A 24,791-nucleotide genomic window follows, 5' to 3' on the forward strand; every position below is an offset into this window, starting at 1 on the left:
TTACTATGATGGTAATCAGCAGTTCACGTGTTCGTGATTAGTAAAATTGTGTTGTACTTGAATGTTTGAAGGGTGTTAGAACCCTGTATAAAAGCACATTCAGGGCACTCCAATTTGAGTGGGACACCTCATGCGCATGAATAAAAGAATTACTCTTGTAAGGGCTCTGCACCCCTTCAATCTAGGGAATTATATTTGGATAAAAGTATGGGTAAATGGTATTTGGGTAAAAGAAAGAATAATCTGTCTCCTGGTGGGAGGGACCATTTTTGGCATTGCTAACCTTTCTCAGCAGTAAGGGTGGAAAAAAAAATTGACTTGGATCCACCAGTCCCACCTGATAGCTGTGACAAGTCTACAACTGGAACCCTCCTGTCACCAAGGGAACATCCACTGCTGCACAGACAAAATTACTAGAGCTAGTGGGTCACACCTCTGATTGGTTGTGGACTCACTAACCTTGCATAAAAATTCAACAGCAAGAAAGCTCAAAGTAATTTGATACTTTTGAATTGCACATAGACTAAACCATATCCTTACATAAAACCAGAGTGTAATAAAGATAACTGCCTGTAACAATATGCTGCTTGGCTTTTTTCATACTAACGAAAGTTTTAAAACCCTTACATGAAACCTATTATAATAAGACATCACATTGTAGATTTGTTCTGGGATGGGGTTTATTGGGCTCTGCAAACAACATGGATAATCGCAGATAGGTTAGCTTAGTATTCTGTACAAAGCTATAATCAAACTAAAGATAATGGTAAACCTTGGTTTTCCATAACAGGCCAATAGGATCCTGAGTGCCCTGAGTCATCTAATCAGGGTCCAAGCCTTACTGGTTTGCCTGAAGAACCTGATCTGGCATACGCTAACCCTTTTACAGGAAATAATTTACACGATTCAGATTTATCTGAGGATTACACTACCTTATTGACACAACTACCAGGGCAATATTGGATATGTGGAGAAAGAGCATTCAAGTATTTACCCTCAACCTGCGACAAGAAATGTCTTACAGGTGCATTAATACCATCCACACAGGTTAGAATCAGTATCTGTTCTGTCTCTGTAGTTCATCACTACTGGTGTGTATATATATAAATATATTTTTATATATATATATATGTAAAGTGTTACAACCCCCTGGTAGAAAGCAGCTCTAAGTTATACCTGTTTGCAGTAGCTTTTATCCCATGGTTAGGGGTTGCTGAACTAGGAAAAGCTATTGCAAATGCATCATCATAATTAGAAAAAGCCATTAATGAAATGTGGTCTAGAAGAAATCAAATTATTGTCACAAATGATAACACAGAATCAATTAGCCTTAGACTACGTATTAGCAGCAGAGGATTAGAGTACGTGAATTATTGAATACCAGCTGCTGATTTTTTTCTGTAAATCAAGACCAAAAAAGTGGCAACTAACATACAGAAAAATCATTTACAAGTATTACATTAAGAGAAAAATTTCACAAAATCACAGAATAGCGATTCTGTATTTCCCCTAAATCTATTCAGGAGGTTAACCTCTTGGCTCCCAGACTTAGCTAGAGGACTGTGGACCAAGATAATTTTGTATTCGCTACCTTATTTTGCTGTGCAATTATAGATGTGTGTTTCCGGTGTTGTATTACCGCACGCACTCCATCAAGTACTAAAATGATGGATAATATAACGTAACCGTGACGGCCGAAAGAAAAGGAGGGTCAGATTCGTGACCGCCTGCAGCGTGCTCCCACAGGGCCTCCCACCCCGAGACCCTGCTCCGCACCGCCGGCCCGAGCACGGACCTGAGCGGGTCCCCCCCGCCCGGCTCTGCGACCGACCGGCGGGAAGCGCGCCGCTTGCCCAGCGCAGGGCAGGAAGAGCTGTCCCGCCACGGGCGGCGAGGGAAGGACGAGGGACACGCCTGCCCGCCTGCGGGGTAGCGACCCCCGCACCCCTCCGCCCCCCACCGGCCCCGCCGCCTGCCACTCGGTGCGGACAAGATGGCGGCGGCCCGCCTGGCCGGGAGGTGAGAGGAGGGGAGGGGAGCGGCGCGGCGGTGACGCGAGCGGGGGGTGGTGACCCGAGCGGGGGGCGGTGACGCGAGCGGGGGGCGGTGACGCGAGCGGGGGGCGGTGACGCGAGCGGGGGGCGGTGACGACGGCGGGCGGGACCCATCCCGCCCCTCCCCGAGGCAGGTGCCGCCTGTGAGAAGCGGGAGCCTCCGCGACCTCACCCGGCGGCGAGTATCGCTCAGCGCTCGGCAGCTGCTCCGCCCCGGCAGCCTTTGCCGCAGCGCGGGGTGCTGCGCGTGCTTCGGCAGCGCCGTGATGCGCCTTTCCGCCTACCCGCCTTTACCCGCTCGGCGGGCGGGCGGGCGAGCGAGCGAAGCGGCTTGTCGGTCGCTGCAACTGCTCTGCCGGTGCCTTTCTCTGGCTTCTCTGCCGCAGGTGGTCGCGGTCGCTTTCTGCTGGTGCTGCTCAGAGCCGCCGTGCATGGCTTTGCCGCCGCGTGGGCTTTCCGTTCCGCCGTGGGATGCCGTTAACGGCAGGGTGAGGCGCAGCCACCCAGGGACTGGAGCAGCACCCATCCCCTGTTGCCTACCCCCTGGCCTTGTGTCCGTCGGCAAGCGTAGCTCCGACCCCAGCTGCCGACATCTGGGTGCCGGGCCATCTCTACTGCTTCAGGCAGTTGCTGAAGCCAAGTTGGAGGGAGAAGGAGCTTTTTTCTTGGTGCCAGGTGAAGAGCTTGCCATTTGGATGGACACTGGGAAGACCTTGGTGAGGGAATGTGGAGCTGATCGCTGGCCTTTGCTCAGGGCTTCTGGGAGGGTGCCACGGACATGGCTTCTTTGGTGGCTGTTTCCCACCTGGCCGAGTTTCCTTGAGTAGTGGCTGAGCTTTGAGCACCTTTGCAATCCCAGAATGATTTATCTGGTGTCCTCTTGCACTCCGAGTGACGGCGTTTCCTCCTTTTGCAGAGGTCTTCTAGATGTCAAGTGGAAAAAAAAGCACTCTGAAATGCTTTGCCCTCAGCCCATTTGGCTGGGGTTGCTGATCCCTTTTAGAGGAAATTCCTATTTTATTTTTTGATCTTAAGCCACGGCATGTAGTAGAGATCCAAGGTAGTGGCAACCCAGCAAAGTGCAAAGAAGAAGAGCATTTGAGATAATTAAGCAATGCAGTTTCTGATGGTCCAATTAGTGAAGTGACGGCAAGCACGGTCTAATGTTTCTTTGCCCCTGATACCAGGGAGAGCAAGTGCTTTGGGTTATTATTTCTGGGAGCTGAGTTTCAGCATAACTAACATTTGTGTATGCCTAGGAGCTCCTTAATATGCATCCTGCCTTAAGATAAATTCTTTGCACCTACAAAATGGCATTTGCTGCACTTGGAGTCACTTCAGTAAGCGTCCTGTGCATCTTTAATGGCGTCTGTCTTTTTCTTCCTTGTCTGCCACTCCATTTTCACATTAATGAGGATTTATTTATATTTTCTTTTTGCTCGCTAAAAGTTGAGAAAGTAATGTATTGAGAGGCAGGATGTTGGGTAGGTTTGGGGTTTTTTTTGTGGTTTTTTTTTTTTTTTTTTGCATTTGAGGAGGTGGGCAGTTTGGGGGTTTGGTTTGGCTGTTTTACAAATAAAGACCTGCAAATGGACAACAGGTGCTGTCTTTTGTTATTGGGTGAGGAGAAAAGGAAACCAAAGGCTTAAAGTGTTTCCTGCTGTCTTCTGTGCCTCTTGCCACTCTTGGTGTCCTTGGAAATAGTTTTCCGCATTAAGATGCGTGATCCCCTGTACCAGAACACTTCATGTGAAAGCTTGAATGCTGTTTCAAAACTCAAAACAAGGTGTGCCCTTGTTGTATCTGATCCTCTAGAAGTTGTGTGTACTATATCCCCCAAAATAAGCAAGCGTGGTCTTCTGTCTGCAAGCTGAAATGCAGCAAGTCACTCAAGTTTCAGGTGGGCTTGATTTATTAGTTGTCTGAAAAAGGGATACCAGCAATTTACTTTTACTGTAAACACTTTCTTTCCCATTATCGCAGGACAGTAACCCCCCATGCCACTGAAGCAACCAGAGAAGTCGGTAACCTCGAAGAGCCCACTTACTCCAGCCTCCCAGGTTCAGGGTCTCGGTGACCTTGCAAAAGCTCCCCATGAAGTGCCATCTGGGTGCTGCAGAAAGTGGATCAAAGAGACTCATTCGGCTTACATCAGGCTGGCAAAGCGAGGAGGCCGACCTGGTGAGTGTCTGCCTCGTTTGTTTTTCCTTTGTTTCCTTTGGCTTTGCTTGAGTCTGGTGGTAGAAGGTGCTGGTAGATACTACAGGACAATCCTCTGGAGTTTTGAAATTAACCTGTGGAAAAAATGAGCAACTGAAAATGTGTCATAAGAGGTCACCTTGTCAAGACATCCTTGCAGTCTATTATGTATAAGTACTTTTTAGCAAATGTATAGATTTGCACTGTATCTGATCTATGTAGATGATGACGGTTTAGCTGCACTTGTGTGAGGTCTTTACAACTTATGCTTGGGCTATTTATGTAGTGGTCTGGTGAAAATGGTGTTGTCACAAAAAAGCATCATCAGAAAACCTGGCAGAGGTTTGTAAAGTATTTTTTGTGATAACTTTGTTACAGTGCCATACATATTCTGTTCTTGTACCAAGTGATCTGTGGTTTTGTTATTTCCTTTATTGAAGAAGAATGCTTGAGAAACTTGAGCAGATAGCTTGCACACACACTTAGAGCAGGATGACAAAGCCAGAAACATGAATTAACAGACTGGTAGAAACTTGTCAAAGCATTTGGAGCAAGACAAGGTACAAGTGGAACACAATGCTGCAAGGTTCTGACCGTCCGTTTTATGAAGGGGACAAATGCGCCTTACTGAATAAAGCAAGCATTTCTTCCTGATAAAACACAACCTGAAAACAAAGGTAATGCTTTTGCAACCAGATAAGAAGTCAGAAAAGTAGTGGCTTTTGTCTTTTTCTCTCAAGACCTACTGAAGCACTATACTCCTGTGACAAGGAGGACCTCTCCAGCAGCATACGCTGTGCCTGACTGGTACTCGCACCGCTCCAGTCCCCCAGTGACCAACGAGCCATGGTAAGTCTGCTGAGATCCTGCATAACTTCTTGGTTTTTCTCTTCACCTGCTAGTGTTTCAGAATAATTCTGTAATAAAGTGCAAGATAGGTATCCCTTGTACAAACAAGTGTTTAATCTTTACCTGCAGGAGCTCTGTTTCCTCGCTACAAGGTTATACGATTCACAGAAAGTTTAAGGCTGATGTCCATCATGGTAATAGTTACGAGCTGAGAAGAGGGCCTTTTGATATGGATGTGCAAAGTGTTTGGCAGTGGGATGCTGAGGACAAAGAAAAGACCAAGAAAAAGAAGGTATGATGGAGAAGCATGTGAAGACACATTTAGTTTGTGAAATGTCTTGTGAAGACACATCTAGCTGGGTCTGTGGGTTCTTATAGAACAGAAGCGGTAGTCCACCTGAGTTTCTGTACTCCAGAAGCAATTTTTATACTGCAGTTAGAGAATGAGAAGAAAGCTGTGTTTCCCTTAAGCGTTGCAGGTATAGCATTCAGAAATGCAGTTTCCAGTCACATTATATGGTGCATATACTTTAGTGTGAATGACAGTAATTAGTTTCTATTTTCTTCCTCTTTATTTCCACTGCAATTTACTTTGGCTGAAGAGAATTCTTGTTTCATGATCTTGGGGAGGAAGAAAGGAGAAGGAGGAAGGAACAGAAGACTCTTCTGAAAAAGGGGTTTGTTTTAGTTTAAAATGCAAGAGAGTGCCCAAAGATACTGACTAGCTGTCTTTGAATGGAAGATGTATCCAAGACAAAAGTATAGTGCAAACTATGCCCAGAAAAAACCTTTCTGTGATCGCATTGGCATTTTGTCCTGGAAACCTCTTTCCCATCCTCCCTGCCCATTTTAGATGCTGAAGCCCTATGGTTTTTTTCATTATCCTCCATAATCTTGGTTGCCTCATTTGTCATAGGTCTTCAGAGTATACGTGGAAAGGTATTTGACATGCTTGAACACCAGTACCTCCCTTCTTGAACAGAGAGGCAGATGTTGGACAATTTAGGAAAAAAAGTCCTTAGCCTTTACTGAGATGAGTAACTAGTGCAAATTCAAAACGATGGCTTGTGTAAATGGCAACACCTCATTTCTGAATAGGCTTGGGAATATTTATTTAATCTGTGGAAACAGGCAAACAATGTATGCTTAAACTATAATTTGCCTGATGCTTGTAGGTGAAGCTTTTTTTGAATCAGCAATTTAAGGCACTGAAAATAAAAAAAACTTAGTTGCCATGGAGCCGCTTAAAGGATTGAACTAGGATGGAGAAGGAGTTCTGGCCCTTGCTCCCTTCAGAACCAGTTATCTTCAGTGCTCTAAGAGACACACTTTGGTAACAGGAAGTGTAATTCAAGTCCATGTGGTGACTGGTAAAGTGAGACTGAAGTCTGTTTCTGTTTGGATGGAGTTTGATCAAGACCCAGTTTCATTCAGTCGTGTGAATGAAAGTTCCCATCTGTTCTATTTATCACCAAATGCAAAGTGAATATATGTTATATATTCAGCTCAGATTCCAGATCTGCTGAAGCCCTGATATATAATTTACACTGCTCTTAGAATGCTGAAGTTGAATTTTGTCTAATGTCCTATATCTACCAAATATTCTTTAAGATTAGGTGTCAGAGAAGGCAGATTCTGTGTTTCTAGATTTATTTAGCTCTACCTCCACACCAACGTCTCTGAAATGGTTGTCCTTCACAGTACCTTTCTTGTACCCTGAAAAGCATCTCATATATCTTGAAACATCACATGGTACTTCTTTCACAGCTATTTCTTGTATCTCCTCTTATAGGAGGTTTCTATCCTGTGCTTTAAGAGTACCTTCCTGAAGAGTCTTTAAGTGAGACAATGGAACTAGCCCTACCAAACAGTCTTGATTTTAGTTTTCTCACTACACATCTTGTATGTTGAAATGTAAGAAATATATTTCAAAGCACCACAGGCAAATTTCTAAGGAATATTTATGTTTTTGACTACATGATGATGCTGCAGCAGCAAACTAGCTCACAAGTATTGAGACTGAACATACTGAAAATATTTTTCAGTCCAGCCTGACTAAACAGTTGTTCAGAAGAGAGATGCGTGATGCAATCATGGGGATAAATCCCAGAGGGTGCTCTGAGGGACAAATGCAAAACCATTTTAAACTCTAAGGATACCTCTTCTACTCAGTTTGGAAAACATTGTTCCCAAGTGGGCCCTTGCTCTGGAGCTTTAAGCCTTTATGCCACTTTGTTTTGAAGTATTAGAATCTCCACTGTTCCTCATGTTATGGTTGTCACTGTGTAGAGGAGGTCTGGACATCAGGGGGTGGTTACATGCCTCGGGATGGATCCTGTAGTTCCTCCCTAAGGCCTTAATCATGGAGACAGTTCTTGTTCTTCTGGGAATTTTACAAAGCAGCAAAGACGTGTTAGTGGATGAAGGATTTAGCCTTTGTGCTCATGGCAAAGCAATGGACTGCTAGCCCAGACGGAAGCACACTTTTGCCTACGCATCATGTGGACCAGCTGGGTTGGGTTGAAAATGCTATGACCTTAAGAAAGGGGCAGGCCTGCGTATGGGTGGGAGATCAGTCGGAGATGGTATCAGGGTTAGCACCATCATTAGGCAGTCTTCCTGCGGCACCAGTAAGATTACTATTTCATGTCTGAAGTAATCTCTTTCAGGCACTTGCCTGAAATGTATGTCTATATGTGCATACATACATATGTATGTATGTGCTCTAGAAAAAGGATTACTCATCTGAGGTGAGGATTTTACCTCAGAGTGAGACTTGAAATATAATCTAGAATTTCTCCCTTGATCACAGGGAGCCAGGACTTCATCTGGGGCTTTTAGCTTTCCATTCTGGCAGCAGGTATCCATTATTCTTCATATACCAGCCAGGCAAAATACATATCATAGTTCATGTTTCTTGAATCTGAGACTAATAAATGTGTATGTATAATAAGTGTAAGAGAAAATGCTTTAAACAGAGAACATGTAAAAAATGACCTACATAGTTTGCTTTATCTGGGAAACTTGACGGCTGTTAAATAGGGGCTTGTCAAAGTGAAAATGCCGCCTCAGCTATAACTGTTGGTGTGTAGTGGCACAAGGGTCTGCTTTTAATGCTGAACTTGCCCAGCAAAGTCACTAACATCACCAGATGGGACTGCAGGTGCCATCCAAAACAAAATTCTGATCTGTTGCCTTGCTCCTTTTGTCACTTGTTAGACAACTGGAACACCAGGGAATGTTTTAATACCTGCAAGTTATGCTAGTCTGTCTCATTTAATACCAAGAAAAGAAAGACATTGTTTAAAACAGTGCACAAGACTTGATAGTAGCCTTCAACTCTTTTCTCATTGCCTTTCCTTTCCCCTTCTTTTCCTTGACTTCAGTTTTGACAGTTGGGCCTTTGTCTATCTTTAGACAAAACCTCTCTAGTCTTCCCCCCTCCCCCTTCCCTTTAATTGACTCTTTAATTACTAGACTTCCTTTTCTAATGCTTCTCTTCGGTGCTGAGAGTCTCATCTCTTTCCATCTACTATTTGAGTATCCTGCCTATCCAATCAAGTTGTTTTTCTATGTTGCCCCGTGCGCCATCATGCCTTCAATATGTGACAAAAGTTGCCCAAGTCTGATGATTTCTACTTGCCTAATTAAATTGGTTTTGTTAGTTGAAATTGTAGGGAGCTGTGTCCCAGATCTGAAACTTCCATGGTACGTCAGATCTGAAACGGTACAGTTTAATGACAGACAGAAGACAGCGCTATTGTTTTTTGCACAGTAGGATAGCATTTTTGAAATGTAAAGCACAAATAGGCTGCTTCAGCAGAGAACAGTGTTAACGGATCTGAAAAGCAGTTCTACACAGCTAATGTGGTTTTTAACCTCCAGATTGGACGACAGTCCTGCCCCCTTCATTGAACATCATTGCCTCCAACATTACTGCATGCTCTTGCTAGTATAATCTCTTCTTTGACAAGTGTCCCAGTTTTTTGTCTTTAAGCCTCAATATAACATCAGTCAGGCTGAAATTTAGTAGCCCATCTGCTTATCCTTTACCAGATTCTGGAACTTTTCTTCTGATGAAACTCTGACTCCAACTGGAGTCTGTAGGGATTTCAGCACTGACTTAACACATTGGTTTGCATTGGCATCCCATTTCAGAATCAGTAGAACTGTCTGCCCTAGGCTTCACTTTCTCCCAAAAAATAAGAAAACTTACACTCTCCAAACATTCAGGACTGCTTCTTTTAGTGGCTTGTTAATTAGTTCACTGATTACATGTATTCAAATACTATTATACTTTTCTTGCTCTTTCCGTAATAAATGTGCACGGCTCCTTGGGAAGTCTGTGGTGTCTTTACATCTATTTTGGAATTCTCCTCATGGATGTTTTCATGGGAGTTGTTTTATAGTGTCTGCAATCCAAGTGTAACTGCTGCTGATCCATCGCATTTTTGCACTCTGTAATTTTTTGGTGTGTCTACTGTATTGCAGTAGGTATGTCCACATAGGTGAAAAGTATCCTTAATGTACTGTTAAATTTACAGAGCAATATGTTCTACTTCTAGATAACTTGTCCTGATTTTGTTAAATAACCTGCAAATAATATCTCTTATCCTATGGGCTACTCTTCTGTGTTGTGTGTTTAAAAGACAAAATGGCCAAATAATACGTGGGTTCTAATTAAAGGGATATAGTAGTGTAACACAAAAACTTAGTGCAAAGTCTTCAAAGCTTATTTAAAATCTTCAGGATTTCTTTCTCTCCTCTTTTCTTCATGCAATGAAGGAAGCTGAAGTCTTGCAAGATGTTTTGTTTTTTTCTTTAACCTCAGAAGTTCGTAGCAGCTATTAGTGAAAAATATCTGGGGGTTGTTGAGGATATTGAATTTAATGCTTTTATTTGAGAGGGAAGTAAGTTGACCCTTCAGCAGCTGTTGATTTTGATCAAAGTTATAATAAATAGCTTTGATATGTGTTGGTAATGTATCTCCATTACTTTTCCATTTTCCAACTTCCAGTCCTAGAGTTTGTGATGTCATTTCACTGGCTTTCTAGGTGTCATCTTATCTTTCTGTCTCTCAGTAAACATTGAGTTTCATCACCTGTCATTAGCAAATGAAAAATGATAAAAGTAAAATACGCTTTTCTGGTGTAGGCTTTCCCAGTATATCTGTATTTGTTTGAATTTCAAATCTCTAATTCATGTACCACAACTGTTTTCTTATTATATAGGATGTTTTATGCTTTTTTATATACAAAAAAGTAGTAATTAAACTGGAAATGAATTTCTGGTCCCACTGACTTTAGTGAGACTGTGATGTTTTCATACATCACATACAGAGAAATAAGCCAAGATGAGAGGTTGCAATACCTAAGTTTGAATTTGAAGCTTAACGTTGGGTAGAAGTGTACTGTGAGGGCAAAGCTTGTGGAGAGCACATTTTGCATTACTGACATACTGAACCAAGAGCTGATCTCACCTAGAAAAATGAACTAAGGTGCTGCTTTATCTTTTGCTATTCCTTTATACCTCTCTACTCATGGAAATATAGAAAAGATAGTAAAATTTGAAGACATTTAGAGCTCTTAATATAGCCTTCACTTTTGAAGGTTATATTATCATATGATATTCTTAGTTATTTTTTTCATAACTCTTTTTATTAAGTTAAGATTTTTCTAACACAGGTAAAGCTTCCAGCTATAAACCCTAAATATCCAAGCAGAATGCCAACTGTTTCTACAAACAAGGAATTTAGTGGGAAAAATAAGCTTTCCTTCCCACCTATGTAAGTAGTATGCTTATGAATTTCATTAAACTCCTAAGCCTGCAACTATTTGTGTGTGCCAGTAATATTAGTCCTTGTGAAACTGTAGAGATTGGTGGATATGTGTATGGACTTTGTGGATCCTTGCTGCTACTAACATTGCTGTCATGTGTGCTACTAAAATAGTTTTACAAGCAACTAAAATAATAGCACTTTAACTCGTATATGAAAGCTATTCAATATAACTTTGCTTTAGGAAAACTAAGCATACAGTTGCATGTCTTGATGTAGCACGTTTCTATTGTATTCTAAATTGTCTGGGTTTTTTTCTCAATACCAGTGAACAGATGCAAACGATAATGGATGTTGTTAGTTATGTAAGCATAGGTTACAGAGACACAAGTAGGACTACCATTTTAAGAAAGCACATAAACTGTAGTATATATAAGGTCAAGCACAGCAAAAACACTGCAATGAGCATCTGGAGGAAAATAGTCTTTTAAGCAAATTATTGTATCACCTGTGATGTGATGTAATCACATCATCAGCTGTGGGCACAACTGAATTATTTGTGTATTTTGTCTTAAAAATTTATTACACAGTCATCAGTAATCCCAGTATGTTTTAGAAATATATTAATGATGCAAAATAAGTGATTAAACTGCCTAATGAACTTAAGAGCAAATCTGTGACAAAATTACACCTTCATGCAGCACAGAATGAGTATTGTCAGCCTTTTTTACTTTGTGCGATTTCCAGAACTGTGTAGGTATTATACATGTAAAGCTCCAGTAAAATAGATGGTTATTCTCATGTAAAATTACACGTAACTTCATCAGGCAGAATTGCGTGCTTTGGGGTTTTTTCTGTTTTGGTTTCGTGGGTTTTTTTTTTCTTACATGATTACATGTAGAATATATGTTTAGTTACTTAGAAATATAAGGCTATTGTGCTTTCTGTGCAAAATAAAATTTTCCCACCTAATCCCCATTTTTGTTTACTTATGCTAATGTTCTCCGTAATATATTTGGATTCACAGGTCAGCTCAGAAAAAAACTGAAGCTGTAAGCTTTAGCAAATTAATTAGCAATGGTTATGGGACTGACTGGTTTCACCAGTGTGCTGGATGGGAAAAAAAGATTCAAGAAACATCAGAAAATAGTGAGCAGTCCAAAGGTAAAATTATTGAAAGCTGTTTCTTTTAAAGTGAGTTGGGACTTCAAGGTAACAGCAGGGTGAACCTGAATAATTTGTGTGGCTTTCTCTGAATGTGGTGAGAGTTACTGAATCACTATGCTTAGCTTGCAATACCCTATAACCAGCTAAAGAAAAGAGTGCTCCTGTTTGTGGTCAGCAAAGGCAGGGGCCTTCATGAATTTTTCTATCTTTATAATTGCAGCATATGCTCTGTTCAGATCCAAGGGCTTCTGTGTTTTCATAAAATGCTGCAGACACACAGCTGTCCTCCTGCCTAAATTTAAGCAGACCGTAAAATATTTGTTGCCCGTTTGTTGTGAATAGTCTTTGGCCCCTAATATTTTTCTGAAAATTTCTGTGACAAATGTCATTGATACTCATGTTTAAGCAATAGATCACTGTTCATAAAAAATTGTCAAAATAAAGATATGCACATTGTTGGAGACAGTGGTGTTGCAACAGTTTTATTAGAGAGAAGAAAGTTATCCAATGCTTACCTATGATTTCAAAGCTTGCTTTGTCATGCACAGTGGTAACAGCTATGAAAGACATCACTTGCAAACACTTAGATTTAGAGGTTAAAGTGTGGAAAATTCCCCTTTTTTTCTGTCAAAGACCTTCTGCTTAGGCTTTGTACAGTGGCTTTGTAACCGTGGTGAGTTTGTCAGTTTTCTACAGCAACCTTTTAAAACACTATTAAACATATACATTGCAAGCTCCAGAATTTTGTCTTTTTTAAAATTTGTATCAGTGAATGCTTCTGTACACTCTGGGGATTGCCATGACTCCCTTGACCTTGGTATAATAATATGTGAAAGTCTTAAAGGCCAGTTAATCTAGTTTCTGCGACACTTTAGCACTTCCTGAATTCATCTTTGTGCCTTCCATTAATATATCTACAGTAATTTTTGCGTGTGTGTGCAGAACCTCTTCTTCCAGGTGAGTATTGGAAGAAAACAGGCAAACAGAAAACTAGAAATTGTGTGTTATTGCTCAGAAGAAAAAACACTATAAAACTAAGGGATGAAGTCACATCTTGGTGTGGACCTGAAAGAGGGTGCATAACCTTAGAAACCACTCTTCAAAGTCAACTTAAGTATCCAAACTCTGATCATGCAGAAGATGCCACCTTAGGAAGCACGATGACCTAATAGTTCAAACATGGAGCCTAAAAGTGCTCTTCCTTGGCATGAAAGAAAGCCTTGAGTATTCTTTTCTTCGGATTCTATTTAACTTTGTTGTGTGCTGACGTTTTTATTTCTCATTACTGTGAGTGAAATGAAAGGATTGGGATTTTCAAAACCTCAAATTCATTCATTTGGTGATAGTTGATTTCTTTAAGGTGAAGTGTGCCTCTAATGGGACATTTGGGATGTAAAGAAAGCTGAAGACTTTTCAGAGTAATCATAATATTGGTTTGGTTATACCACTTATGCATAGAGAACACGATGATGGGTGTACTGTAAAGGCTGCTGAAAAGTCAGTATGCTGCATAATTTGATAGGTAGACGCATCTTATATTTGAGATGCTTTTCTTTCACAAATTCTTAGATAACATGACACCTGCTTTGCTTGTATCGCCCTCCTTTGTCAATCATAGCTATTCCAATTGAGATTGATTCTGTATCTCAATGTAAAAGGATTTTTTTTAAATGCTCTTAAGGGTATGGTTCCATCCAGACATGTACCTTAATTCAGTTTTGACCTTGTTAATGTCATTCTTTCAGGTATGCACTGAGGGTAGTGTTTCTATTGTCTTCCTGCTTGAGTATTTTTATCTGTTCATCTAAAGCAACTGGCAGCATGAGCACCTTGCAGCTCCCTTTTGAGATGGAGCTTTCTCTGTTATCTCTTGTGCAGGATAAGTCCAAGACACATCAGACAGGAGATATAACTTTACATATGGAATGGGTTATAACACACTTGTGTTGGGTTATAGATTTGCATCATACTGCAAACTTTGTAGGTAGGTTGTCTATCTTGTTAGTTAAAAATTAACAGTACTCGAATTTGTATGTATTTTGATGGAGAGAGAAACTGAAAATTTTAGTTTGTGTTTTTATTCTTATGGTTGAAGTTATCCTGAAAACTTTTAATCTTTTTATTGCAGATTCAGAGCCGTCACAGTCTGAATCATCATCTGCAAGCAACAAGTCAAAAGCCACTGTTTCAAGGATGTAATAAGTAACTTAAAAGACTATTGGGGAAAGTAAAGCCTTATATGGCCCACTTATAGTCCACTATTTACATGTCTGTTAGATTACTTTTTATAGTTGAATTCATCCCTGATTGAGAAGGTCATTTGGATGGATGAACTTCCTTGTGCTTGATTACAGCAAATGTTAAAGAACAGGCAATGGCTGTCAGTGCGTATTCCTAGACTTTATCTTAATAAACAAAATAAAGCAAAACTCAGGTTCTCTCCTACACCACACTAGTGCTCCTTTGCTGTTGTCAAATAGGTTTACCATATTGCTGTTGATTTGACTAGGCCATAAAGAAAGGTGCAGGGGAACTGTATGGTACAAGATGAAATGTAAATAGAAAGTATTGAACTGGTATGAATACTTGCAGTGGAAAAGTCAAGCCTTCAATGGAAAGATAGCTGTTTATTCCCAAAAGCACATTTATTTAGACCAGATATTCAGCTTTCTAGGACAATTCTAGCGCTATGCCTGCTGCACAAGAATTAGTTGATCAGTCAGTGTTCAGCTACATAATTAAATTAAGGTGTGGTAGCATTTCCTTTTATAGTCTTATTATATAGGAGATAAATCATTGGGTAACAGTGGTGTGGCCTAAGCTATATATAATGTCTGCACTTTCAACTGTTAAATAAAAATTTTATTTATCCTGAAGTTTTGACTGCAACAAAATTATTATGCTAGGTCTGTGTTTTGTTCACACCAGCAAAATAGTTTGTACTTTGAAATAGCAATGTATATAAATTATTCTAATATTTTGAAGAAGTTAGATACACTGATATTTTAACACTTGCTCTTTTATCTACTTAAATTAGGATATATCCCTGAAATCTTATAAATTTTTAATTACTTATTATAAAGCCCATTAAAACATGGATGCAATTTCAATAAGATATTTTTTGTTAATGCTATGAAAAGTGAAGTTTTCATTAAGTAAACCGGTAATTTTTAGTTTCCTTTTCAGAGTGCACTCAGTACTTTGTACAACTTCGAATCCAAGAGCTGAAGGTTTTACAGTGTATTACTGAATACACATTTCTTTTAATTGAAGAGAATGTTGAGAGGATTTGGCTTAACAGTGCTTTTTCTTTAGAATTTTGATATGAAACAGGTAAAACCTATTGCTAATCTGAACCCTCAAAATTTTCAGTGAAAGTTTGTGGAAATTTTGCTGTTGGTGTTGTTAGACCCAGCATCTGAATCCATCTTTGCTCATTCTAACCAACAATTCAACTAAGTTGTATTTACAAAAATAAAAGGCTAAATCATATGAAAATACCTAAATATACAGTTATTGGTTAGTCAGCAAAATTTTCCAAATATAAAAAAAGCTTACATCAAGCTATATCTGAGAGAGGGGAAAAATTTTTCTACCTTATATCTGTTTTCACATACAATTTATGTTGTGGATTATGTTCAGATACATTGAAACCATTAATTTTGCTGTAAAAGCAGAGCTTTTGGTGAAATCTACTTTTCTAGGCTAGAGTACCAGGGGATGCCAGAGCTAGAGCTCATAGTAAACCAGACCAGTAGAAAACATGTCACCGGTCATTATAGGGAAGCACTAAAGAATAAGCTTGTGTGAAGAAACTTTGTGTAATAACAGGAAAATTGTTGATAACCTTAGGATTTCAACTACAAAATTGTACCCCTAATGTAGTAATCACCAGTAGCTGCATGATGTCCAAAAAAGTAAGTACCGTTTCAAAAGTTTTTTCAGAATTATTCAGTCATATAAGCATGCCTTTTCTGGGAATTCAGCTATCTTTATTTGATAGAGTCTTTGGATAAGGTTATCATTTCTATTTTTAATGTCTGTAAAAAAGTGTAATAGAGGGCTGGGTTTGTTGTGCCCACCAATGGTAAACTGCAAAGGTAAAGTAAGTTAGGTGTACAGCAGCCTTTGTAGCACAATTTAAGGGTATAACTATCAGCAATAGTACTTCTTTTCACTCTCACTTTGATCTTCTGGCTCCTATTATCATAGGAAAAACTTCTTTTGCAAATACTGTTTGCAGTTACAAGCTTTGCTGGCCAAAATATAAAAGAAAGGGGAAATATGAGATTACAGTGAAACTCTGGAGTTAAGTTGCTTAAAGATAAGGCAGCAAAGTGGTTTTTTTAATGCTCATCAGTTGAGTAAGGTTTTCTGTTCTTAAACATATATTGGATCCATTTCAATCTCTTTTTTTTGTAGAAAGCTTTCTTAAAAGGTGTTTAGTACAAATTACAAATTTACAAAAATCTTGGAGACAGTAATGTTATGACCAAAAGGAAAAAAAAACAAACCACAACTAGCATGGGTATTTAAAAGTATTAACAAATTTATAGCTCACCTGTTCACACAGACGTGAAGGTGCTTGCTGTGCCAAAGCCCTCAAAATCTATTCCATAAAATAAGAATTACTGTGTGGCTGCAATACTGCTGACCTGCAGACAAATTTCTAATCATGCTTTTCCATATTATTGTCTCCTTTTCTCATTGCGATCTGTCTAAAGTAACTTCACTACTTTTAGTTGTTTGGTGTCTAAGTCCTCTTCACTTTTGAATGGTTTTTCCTCAGTGCTGGAGTTCTTGTCCAAAACTGTCATTTTTAGGCAATCGTTAGAGGCAGAGACAGAAAGACAACTGAGTTCTTAACTCTGTCACTCAGCTCTGATATTTTTGCTTTACTGTAGTTGTGTTCTTAGAAGTATTTATAGTGCTGGTTTTCAGATATCTTAAAAGTGTGCACCATATCCTACTGTAAAAATTGTCTCTTTTTACCTTGGTCACCCTGAGGTAATATCCACATGACATTCCTCAAATTCTTAAAAGTTTGCTAATGTGCCATTAATGTATACTCAGCTTTCCTTAGTCAAGCCAAGGTGATGTTTCATCTGCACTGTTGGTCAACTGAGTCCTCATGAATCTCAGTTTGAATACCATGAGTTAGAATATTAACAGAGTTGTCTTCATAAGAGCTGGTGGAGAACCCTGGAATTTGTGTCTGTGCATTCAGAATAATGGAGAGCTGCAGCAGAAGCAAAACTTGCCAGTTCTCCAAAGGACACAAAATCAAAGTAGCGTGACAAATCAAAAAGCTCCAAATGAATTCAAGGATGGAAATGTGTTGCTTGAGTTTACGATTACCTTACCCCAGTAATTATGTTTTATTTACTTCTGAGTCAATGTAGTCATGCAGTTGGCAGTTTTCAAAGTCATCAGCAGTTCCATTTAAAAGCAGTGGAAGCTCCTGCGTCTGGAAGGGTTTTCAATGTTTGTTTTTTTCAGAGACACACAGAAGCAAAAAGTTAGTTAGTTACTTAGAAAATCTAGCCTTACTGTTTTAAAAGCTGAAACATTTAGTTTATTTAGTTGTACTGTGCTCCATCTCTGATCTGAATGCCTTTAAGTAGTGAGATAATTTTTTTTTTTTCTTTTGGAATACTTGTAAGAGATAAAGAAGTCGTTACCCCACTCTACTCAGCGCTTGTCAGGCCACACCTGGAGTACTGTGTACAGTTCTGGTCCCCTCTATACAAAAAGGATGTGGACAGGCCGGAAGGGGTCCAGAGAAGGGCCACCAAGATGATCAAAGGACTGGGAAGCCTGCCATATGAGGGTAGGCTGGGAGAGCTGGGTTTGTTCAGCCTTGAGAAAAGGAGGCTTAGAGGGGATCTCATCACCATGTACCAGGACTTAAGGGGTAGCTACAAAGAAGATGGAGACTCCCTTTTTACATGGAGTCACATGGAGAGGACAAGGGGGAATGGACACAAGTTGTTCTTGGGGAGATTCCGATTGGACACCAGAGGGAAATTTTTCACAGTGAGGACAGTCACCCATTGGAATAATCTCCCCAGGGAAGTGGTTGACTCGGCCATGTTGGACACCTTCAAGAGTCGTCTGGACAGGGTGCTGGGCCATCTTGTCTAGGCTGTGCTCTTCCCAGAAAGGTTGGATTAGATGATCCCTGAGGTCCCTTCCAACCTGGGATTCTGTGACAATAAAAGTGCAGTTACATTTTATGAATTACATCCAAGTATACTGAATATGTGAATATTTTAAAAGAGAATTCCAGATACAGATTTATAAATAAGTTGGAAGTTTAGGTACTGAAGATTAATTTTCCTTTTATGTGCAACCATTTAACTGTAGCAAAGTCTAACACTTGTTTTCATTTTACTGTGACCAGATGTATACTTCCCTCTTACCACTTATGTCTTTTTAGACTAGACTAAAATAAAAACATGTTTTCAGAGATCAAGGGTGTATATATATAAACTTTGTGTAGCAATGTAAACAAAAATTGAATTGGCCCATGCATTCCTTAAGCACCTAAAATTTCGTTGATGTCAGCATATCTATTCCTTAAATAATTATATTTGTGCTGACTATGCAGACTTAGCGGTAAAAGATGTAGGATGAAGCACAATTTTTTTCTGTAAATGAATACCCTAATATTCTGCTTTTGCAGTTCTATGCAGATTATCTTTCAGAAGGTAGTTGCGTATTATGCCATAGCCTGGAAAAAACTAGAAATACATATATCGAAGTTCAGTCTTAGCATGTGTTGTCCTCCTGGTTCTAATAATACGAAACATTGAGAATGACTGAATAATCAAAATGCAGTAGGGAAGTGTCTGAACAGCTGCACTAAATTATTTGACTAATTGACTATAAAAATGGTATATGGTGAGCAGGAAGGAATATACTTTTGATTATAAAAGGACAGCCTTACTTTTCATAGATGTAAGTTTCCATACATGCAATATGAAAATCTGAAAAGTGAGGCCAGCTTCAGGTTTTGTAATTTATTGTTGTAATAATCCCAGTGTGTAGTTGTGTATCTTTCACCCTTCTGAAATAACATTTACTAACGTATTTTGTGTTTTTACTTAAGAGGTATTTTCCCTACTAAAATACAAAATGAAAACCCAAAGATTACAAAAACAGGAGGCTTAAAACAAATTTAAATTTAAAAAAAAGTTTTATAGAGATGACTGAGAGCAGAGGTTACTACCAATTATTAGACTCATTGAGATGCATTATTTATTGAACGTTTCAGACAAGGTAACTATAGTAATGTGATTATTTACAAAATAAATCATTTACATTGATTATTCTCTTAATATATAGCTGAATGGCAAACTTCCTGAAAGCCAAAGCAGATTTTTCAGTGGACCCTGAGATGAAAGGGTAGGTAATACTCCTATTTAAAGGAAAAGTTTATCCCACAGAATTAAAATATTGTTCTAAGGTGCTTAATTTGGATTGTCCGCTACCATAGCTTTCAAGTGGTGACAACTATTCAAGGAACAGAAAAAACAGATGTGTCAGGAGACTGCTTCTGTTTTACATGTTAGAGATTTAAACAAGTTGAACAGGTGACATTTTATTTAGTTTGTTGAGCAATTTCTGTTGTATGCTGTTCATGGCTCGAAATGCATCTGTGTGCAGGGGATTTCTCTCTCTTATATTCCCATACAAAGACCTTTGCTGTGAGACAGGATATTGAGAGATTTTACTCCAAATGCCCAATACATGATTTTGTAATAAATACATCTTGGCAATGTCTTGTGCCCAATGTGTTTACGTTCCTGATATGCAGAAGGCTATGTACCAAGAAGGTTTTAATTGCTCTGTCTCCCAAGAATTCCCTACTATAGCAAACTACAGTGTGGTTTTGGTAGGAAAAATTATTTAGAAAATTGTATTGCAGGATTCTGGGTTTAATGTCTTCAGTTACTCTATGAATGATGTTAAATTTATGCTTACAGGATGCTTTATGATTTTTTTTGCTTTGTGTTTGCTTTAGATTTCTTGCTAATTGATGGAAAAGGATAATCCTTTAATCGTTTTAATTTTGTATGTTTCCGTCATGAACCACTTCTGCCAGTCTGTTCTTCCAAGATATACTTAATATTCGGCCCACATCTCTTACATAAAAATTGGAGACTTGGCTCTATAAGATAGATCTAGGAAAGTGTGTGTCAAACTAAGTGAATTTTGCAGTCTCTCTTTCGAAGTTCCTTATAATTTCAACACTTGTAGGACTGTAGCTCTATTTCCATTGCAAATGTTACTTCTGTAGCTAAATGTGCTGGATCCATCTTGCAGATGTTGTCATCTCTTGTTCAGGAACTCACTGGTGCTTTATGAGGAACAGGTGCCACCCTTGCGGAACTAAAAGGGCGTGAGCTGAATTCACATCTTGGTTTCACTTATTTTTCTCAGGCTACTTTGCCTGGCTCTAGCATTGTCAGCCATATCAAAGCAACGCTGGAGATGCCACACCTACAGTTGTGCTGCACTCGCCTGCCTAGCTTTAGGAGCTGAGGGTATATTTTATATTTCATTGCTTTGCAAAAGTTTGAGTGTAGCTAGGAGCTATTTTATAGCAAGTTGTGGAGAATAATTTCTTTTTATTTAGGCAGAGGGGACTTGTGAGGACTTTCTGAATTGACAGTTGCAGGCTAGCTGCTTTCGTGATGCAGCATGTTAAAACCTGATGATTGGTGCTTTAAGCTTTTAACCCTAAAAGATCATCTGACTTAAGAGGGTCACACTCTCCAGGTTTTTGTGTATGTCTGGGATGCCAGACATAAATCAGGTTTTTGTTACAATGAAGATTACCCCTCAGCTGTGTTGGTTTGATCAATGTTGAGTAGATCTCTTTATTTTAAATATTACATCATTATTACTGGCTGGTGCAATGGCCGTGTAAACCACTTGTCAGGTAACTCAGGTTCTGTTTCCACAGAAGTTTTTCAGACTCATGTGGTGGTCTTTGTATTAACACTTGTTTTCCATCCAAAATGCAGACCTGCATTTTATATGCTTTGTAGCTGTTAGTTGGTTGACACACTGAATTTGATACCAGCAATGATAAACACTGGTGCCTGCTTTGCTGAGTTAGGTACAGCTGAGTTAGTGCTTCTCAAGTAAAGTAGAGGAAAATGTTGTGGTGCTGGGGACTGATGGGTTCCACCTGTCCCAACGGGGGAAAATGAATCTTTGGACCTAAGTTGGTGGGACTGATGGAGAGGTCTTGAAACTAAAATCGATGGGGGAAGGAGTTACCAACAGGATTGCCAAGGGTTGACAAGGCATTGCCTGCAGGTGGCAATGCTAGTGGGAACACTTACTCTGCTCCTGGGAGCACGGAGGGCCCAGGACCATATCTGAAATGCTTGTGCACTAATGCATGCAGTATGAGAAATAAGCAGGATGAACTGGAAGCGTTGGCCAGCTCCCAGAGCTATGATATCATTGGTGTTAGTGATTGTTAGTGGTATAGTTAGTGGTTAGTGGGTTGTTAGTGGTATTGGTGGAATGAGTCCCACAACTGGAGTGCTGCGATGGAGGGCTACAGGCTGCTTCAGGAGGGATAGGCAGGGCAGGCAAGGTGGAGGAGTTGTGCTGTATGTAAGGGAAAGGTTTGATTGTACAGCCCTTACAGTTAGTGGTGATGTGGTTGAGAGCCTCTTGGTGAGGATTAAGGGATGGAAAACAAAGGAGATGTTGCAGTGGGTGTTTACTACCAATCGCCCAGCCAGGATGTAAGCACTGATGAGTTACTTTGTAGGCAATTAGGAGAAATTTCTGGATGGGTAGCCCTTGTCCTTATGGGAGATTTTAACTTCCCAGACATCAGCTGGGAGTATCACACTGCTGTGATGAGCAGGTCTTGGAAATTCTTGAAGTTTGTGGATGATAACTTCTTGTCAGAAGTACTCAGTGAGCCAACTAGAAAAGATGTCCTTCTAGACTTGCTATCTGTGAATAGAGAAGGACTTATGGGAGATGTGATGGTAGGTAGCTGTCTTGGCCACAGTGGTCATGAAATGGTTAAGTTTAAAATTTTCAGAGTGATGAGAAAAAAGGACAGCAGAGCTGATACCCTGGACTTCAAGAGAGCAAACTTCAAGCTATTCAGGGAGCTATTTAGCAGACTACCCTGGGAAACTCTTTTGGAGGGCTTAGGAGTCCACAAGTGCTGGCCAGTCTTTAAGAACCACCTTTTACAAGCATAGGAGCTGGCAATTCCACTGTGTTGTAAGTCAAGCAAGTGGGGCAGAAGACCAGCTTCTCTGAACAGGCTACTCCTCATGGAGCTCAAGAGGAAAAAGAAATTGTATGATCTCTGGAAGCAAGGTCAGGCTTTGCAGGAAGATTACAGAGCTGCGGGCATATATGCAGGGAGGAGACACAACAGGGCAAAGCTTAGAGTTGAAACTAGCCAGTTTTCTGTCAGATAACAAGATGGGCTTTTTAAAGTATGTTAATAGCAAGAGGAGGTCTAATGAAAGCATTGGACCGATACTTGTTGAAGATGGTCATCTGACTAACAGGGATGAAGAAAAAGCAGAGGCATTCAACGCTTTTTCTGCCTCAGTCTTTAATAATACTGACAGACTTTGGGCTGTCTGGTTCCCTGAGTCAGAGGTCCACAAGTGTGGGAACGGTGGCTTTCCATTTGTGGACATTGAAATTGCAGGGGACCAGCTGTATCAGCTGAATGTTCATGCACAAGTTCATGGGGCCTGATGGGATTCATGCCAGAGTGCTGAAGGAGCTGGCGGATGTTACGGCAGGACACCTTTTGATCATCTACCAAAGGTCTTCAGAGTCTGGGGAAGTCCCTGCTGACTGGAAGCTAGCCAGTGTTATTCCAGCCTACAATATGGGTGTGAGGGAAGACCCAGGGTACTACAGACCTGTTAGTCTAACCTCAGTTCCTGGAAAAACTATGGAGATTATTATACTGGGTGCTACTGAAAGGCATTTAAAGAATAATGCAATCATCAGGCACAGTCAATATGGGTTCAACTGTTTAACTAATTTGATATCCTTCCATGATAAGCTCACCTGCCTACTGGATGAAGGGAAGGCAGTGGGTGCAGTTCTTCTGGATTTTAGTAAGGCTTTTGATGCTGTCCCTCACAGCATCCTTCTGGACAAGTTGTCCAACTGTGGGATTAGCAGGTTCATGGTGTGCTGGGTGAAGAATGGGATGAAGGGCAGAGGTCCAAGGGTTGTAGTGAATGGGGCTACATCTGGCTGGCAACCAGTCACCAGTGGTGTTCTTTGGTGTTCAATTCTAGGGCCAGTGCTGTTCAATGCATTTATCAATGATCGACATGCAGGAATTGAATGCACCATTAGCAAGTTTGATGATGATACCAAAGTGGGAGGTGCTGTTGACTCCTGAGGGACAAGATGCCTTGTACAGGCATCTGGATAGATTGGAGCATTGGGCAATGAATAGTGGGATTAAATTTCACAAGTCCAAATGCCAGATCCTGCACCTAGGATGGAGTGATGCCGCACACAAGTATAAATTGGGAGAGGAGTGGCTGGAGAGCAGCCCTGCAGAAAGGGATCTGGGGGTGCTGGTTGACCTCAGGCTCAATATGAGTGAGCAGTGTGCCCTGGCAGCCAGGAGGGCAAACCGCATCCTGGGGCGCATCAAACACTGTATAACCGGCCGATCAAAAGAGGTGCCCATCCCACTGTATTCAGTGTTGGTGCGGCCTCACCTTGAGCACTGTGTGCAGCTCTGGGCCCCACCATTTAAGAAGGATGTGAAGGTCCTTGAATGCACCCAGAGGAGGGCAACAAAGGTGGTGAGAGGGCTGGAAGGAATGTCCTGTGAGGAGCAGCTGAGGGCTTTGGGCTTGTCTAGTCTGGAGAAAAGGAGGCTGAGGGACGACCTCTTTGCCCTCCGCAGCTTCCTGAGGAGGGGAAGTGGAGGGGGAGGTGCTGATCTCTTCTCCTTGGTATCCAGTGATAGGATGGGTGGGAATGGTTCACAGCTGTGCCAGGGGAGGTTCAGCCTGGACATCAGGAAGCATTTCTTTAGCGAGAGGGTGGTCAAACACTGGGACAGGCTGCCTAGAGAGGTGATCAATGCCCCAAGCCTGTCAGTGTTTAAGGGACGTTTGGACAATGCCCTTAATAACATGCTTTAACTTGTGGTCACACAGTTGGACTAGATGATTGTTGCAGGTCCCTTCCAACTGAAATGTCTATTCTATTTGATTCGTTTTGATTCGATTTAGCAGAAGTCACCTGTGCTTTTTTCTCATGGCCTTTTTTCACTGTACGAAGCTACTAGTAAAAGAGGTGCACTTAAAGACAGCCTGTACGAATTATACATTTACAAAGACAGACATACAACAACACCCGTACAGCCTAAGCTGACTCTGGAAAAGGTTGAGGGTGCCAACCTGCGCTTATGCATTTATATGCCTATTACGAGATCGCCCTGAGGACCCGCCGCCCGGAGGCACGTCGCCGGGGGAGCGGCAGGACACCGGCCTTGCTCCCGCCCCACTCCCGCGCCCCCTCGCTCCCCGCCGCCGCCCAACGCCCGCCGCGCGTGGGGCCGGGCCGCCGCGGGCACCGCCCGTGCCCCCGCTCGGCCGGGCCGCCGGCGCGCAGGGAGTTAACCGCGCCCGGTGCCACGGCCCCCCCCGGGGCGGGGCGGCGCCCGCCCGCCGCCACCTCCCGGCCCGCCGCCACCTCCCGCCCCC

At 41.1% G+C, this 24,791-nt stretch overlaps 1 protein-coding gene across 1 annotated transcript; it reads left to right on the forward strand.

Moving 5' to 3' along the window:
• Positions 1-3,922: 3,922 nt before the first annotated feature.
• Positions 3,923-14,919, forward strand: C2H7orf57 (chromosome 2 C7orf57 homolog). The gene is made up of 6 exons (XM_075086152.1): positions 3,923-4,235; positions 4,994-5,102; positions 5,232-5,394; positions 10,787-10,887; positions 11,906-12,042; positions 14,174-14,919. Exons 1-6 carry the CDS (start codon positions 4,052-4,054, stop codon positions 14,242-14,244), a joined length of 765 nt encoding a protein of 254 aa, XP_074942253.1. The 5' UTR covers positions 3,923-4,051; the 3' UTR covers positions 14,245-14,919.
• Positions 14,920-24,791: the final 9,872 nt, after the last annotated feature.

This window comes from Phalacrocorax aristotelis, chromosome 2 (genome assembly GCF_949628215.1).
Source record: "Phalacrocorax aristotelis chromosome 2, bGulAri2.1, whole genome shotgun sequence".
NCBI classification, from domain to species: Eukaryota; Metazoa; Chordata; class Aves; order Suliformes; family Phalacrocoracidae; genus Phalacrocorax; species Phalacrocorax aristotelis.

Coding starts and splice junctions, on each gene's coding strand:
- C2H7orf57 (XM_075086152.1), top strand. CDS start 4,052: ATGCCACTGAAGCAACCAGAGAAGTCGGTAACCTCGAAGAGCCCACTT. Junction 5,103..5,231: donor CCAGTGACCAACGAGCCATG/GTAAGTCTGCTG, acceptor CTTTACCTGCAG/GAGCTCTGTTTCCTCGCTAC. Junction 12,043..14,173: donor AAATAGTGAGCAGTCCAAAG/GTAAAATTATTG, acceptor TTTTTATTGCAG/ATTCAGAGCCGTCACAGTCT.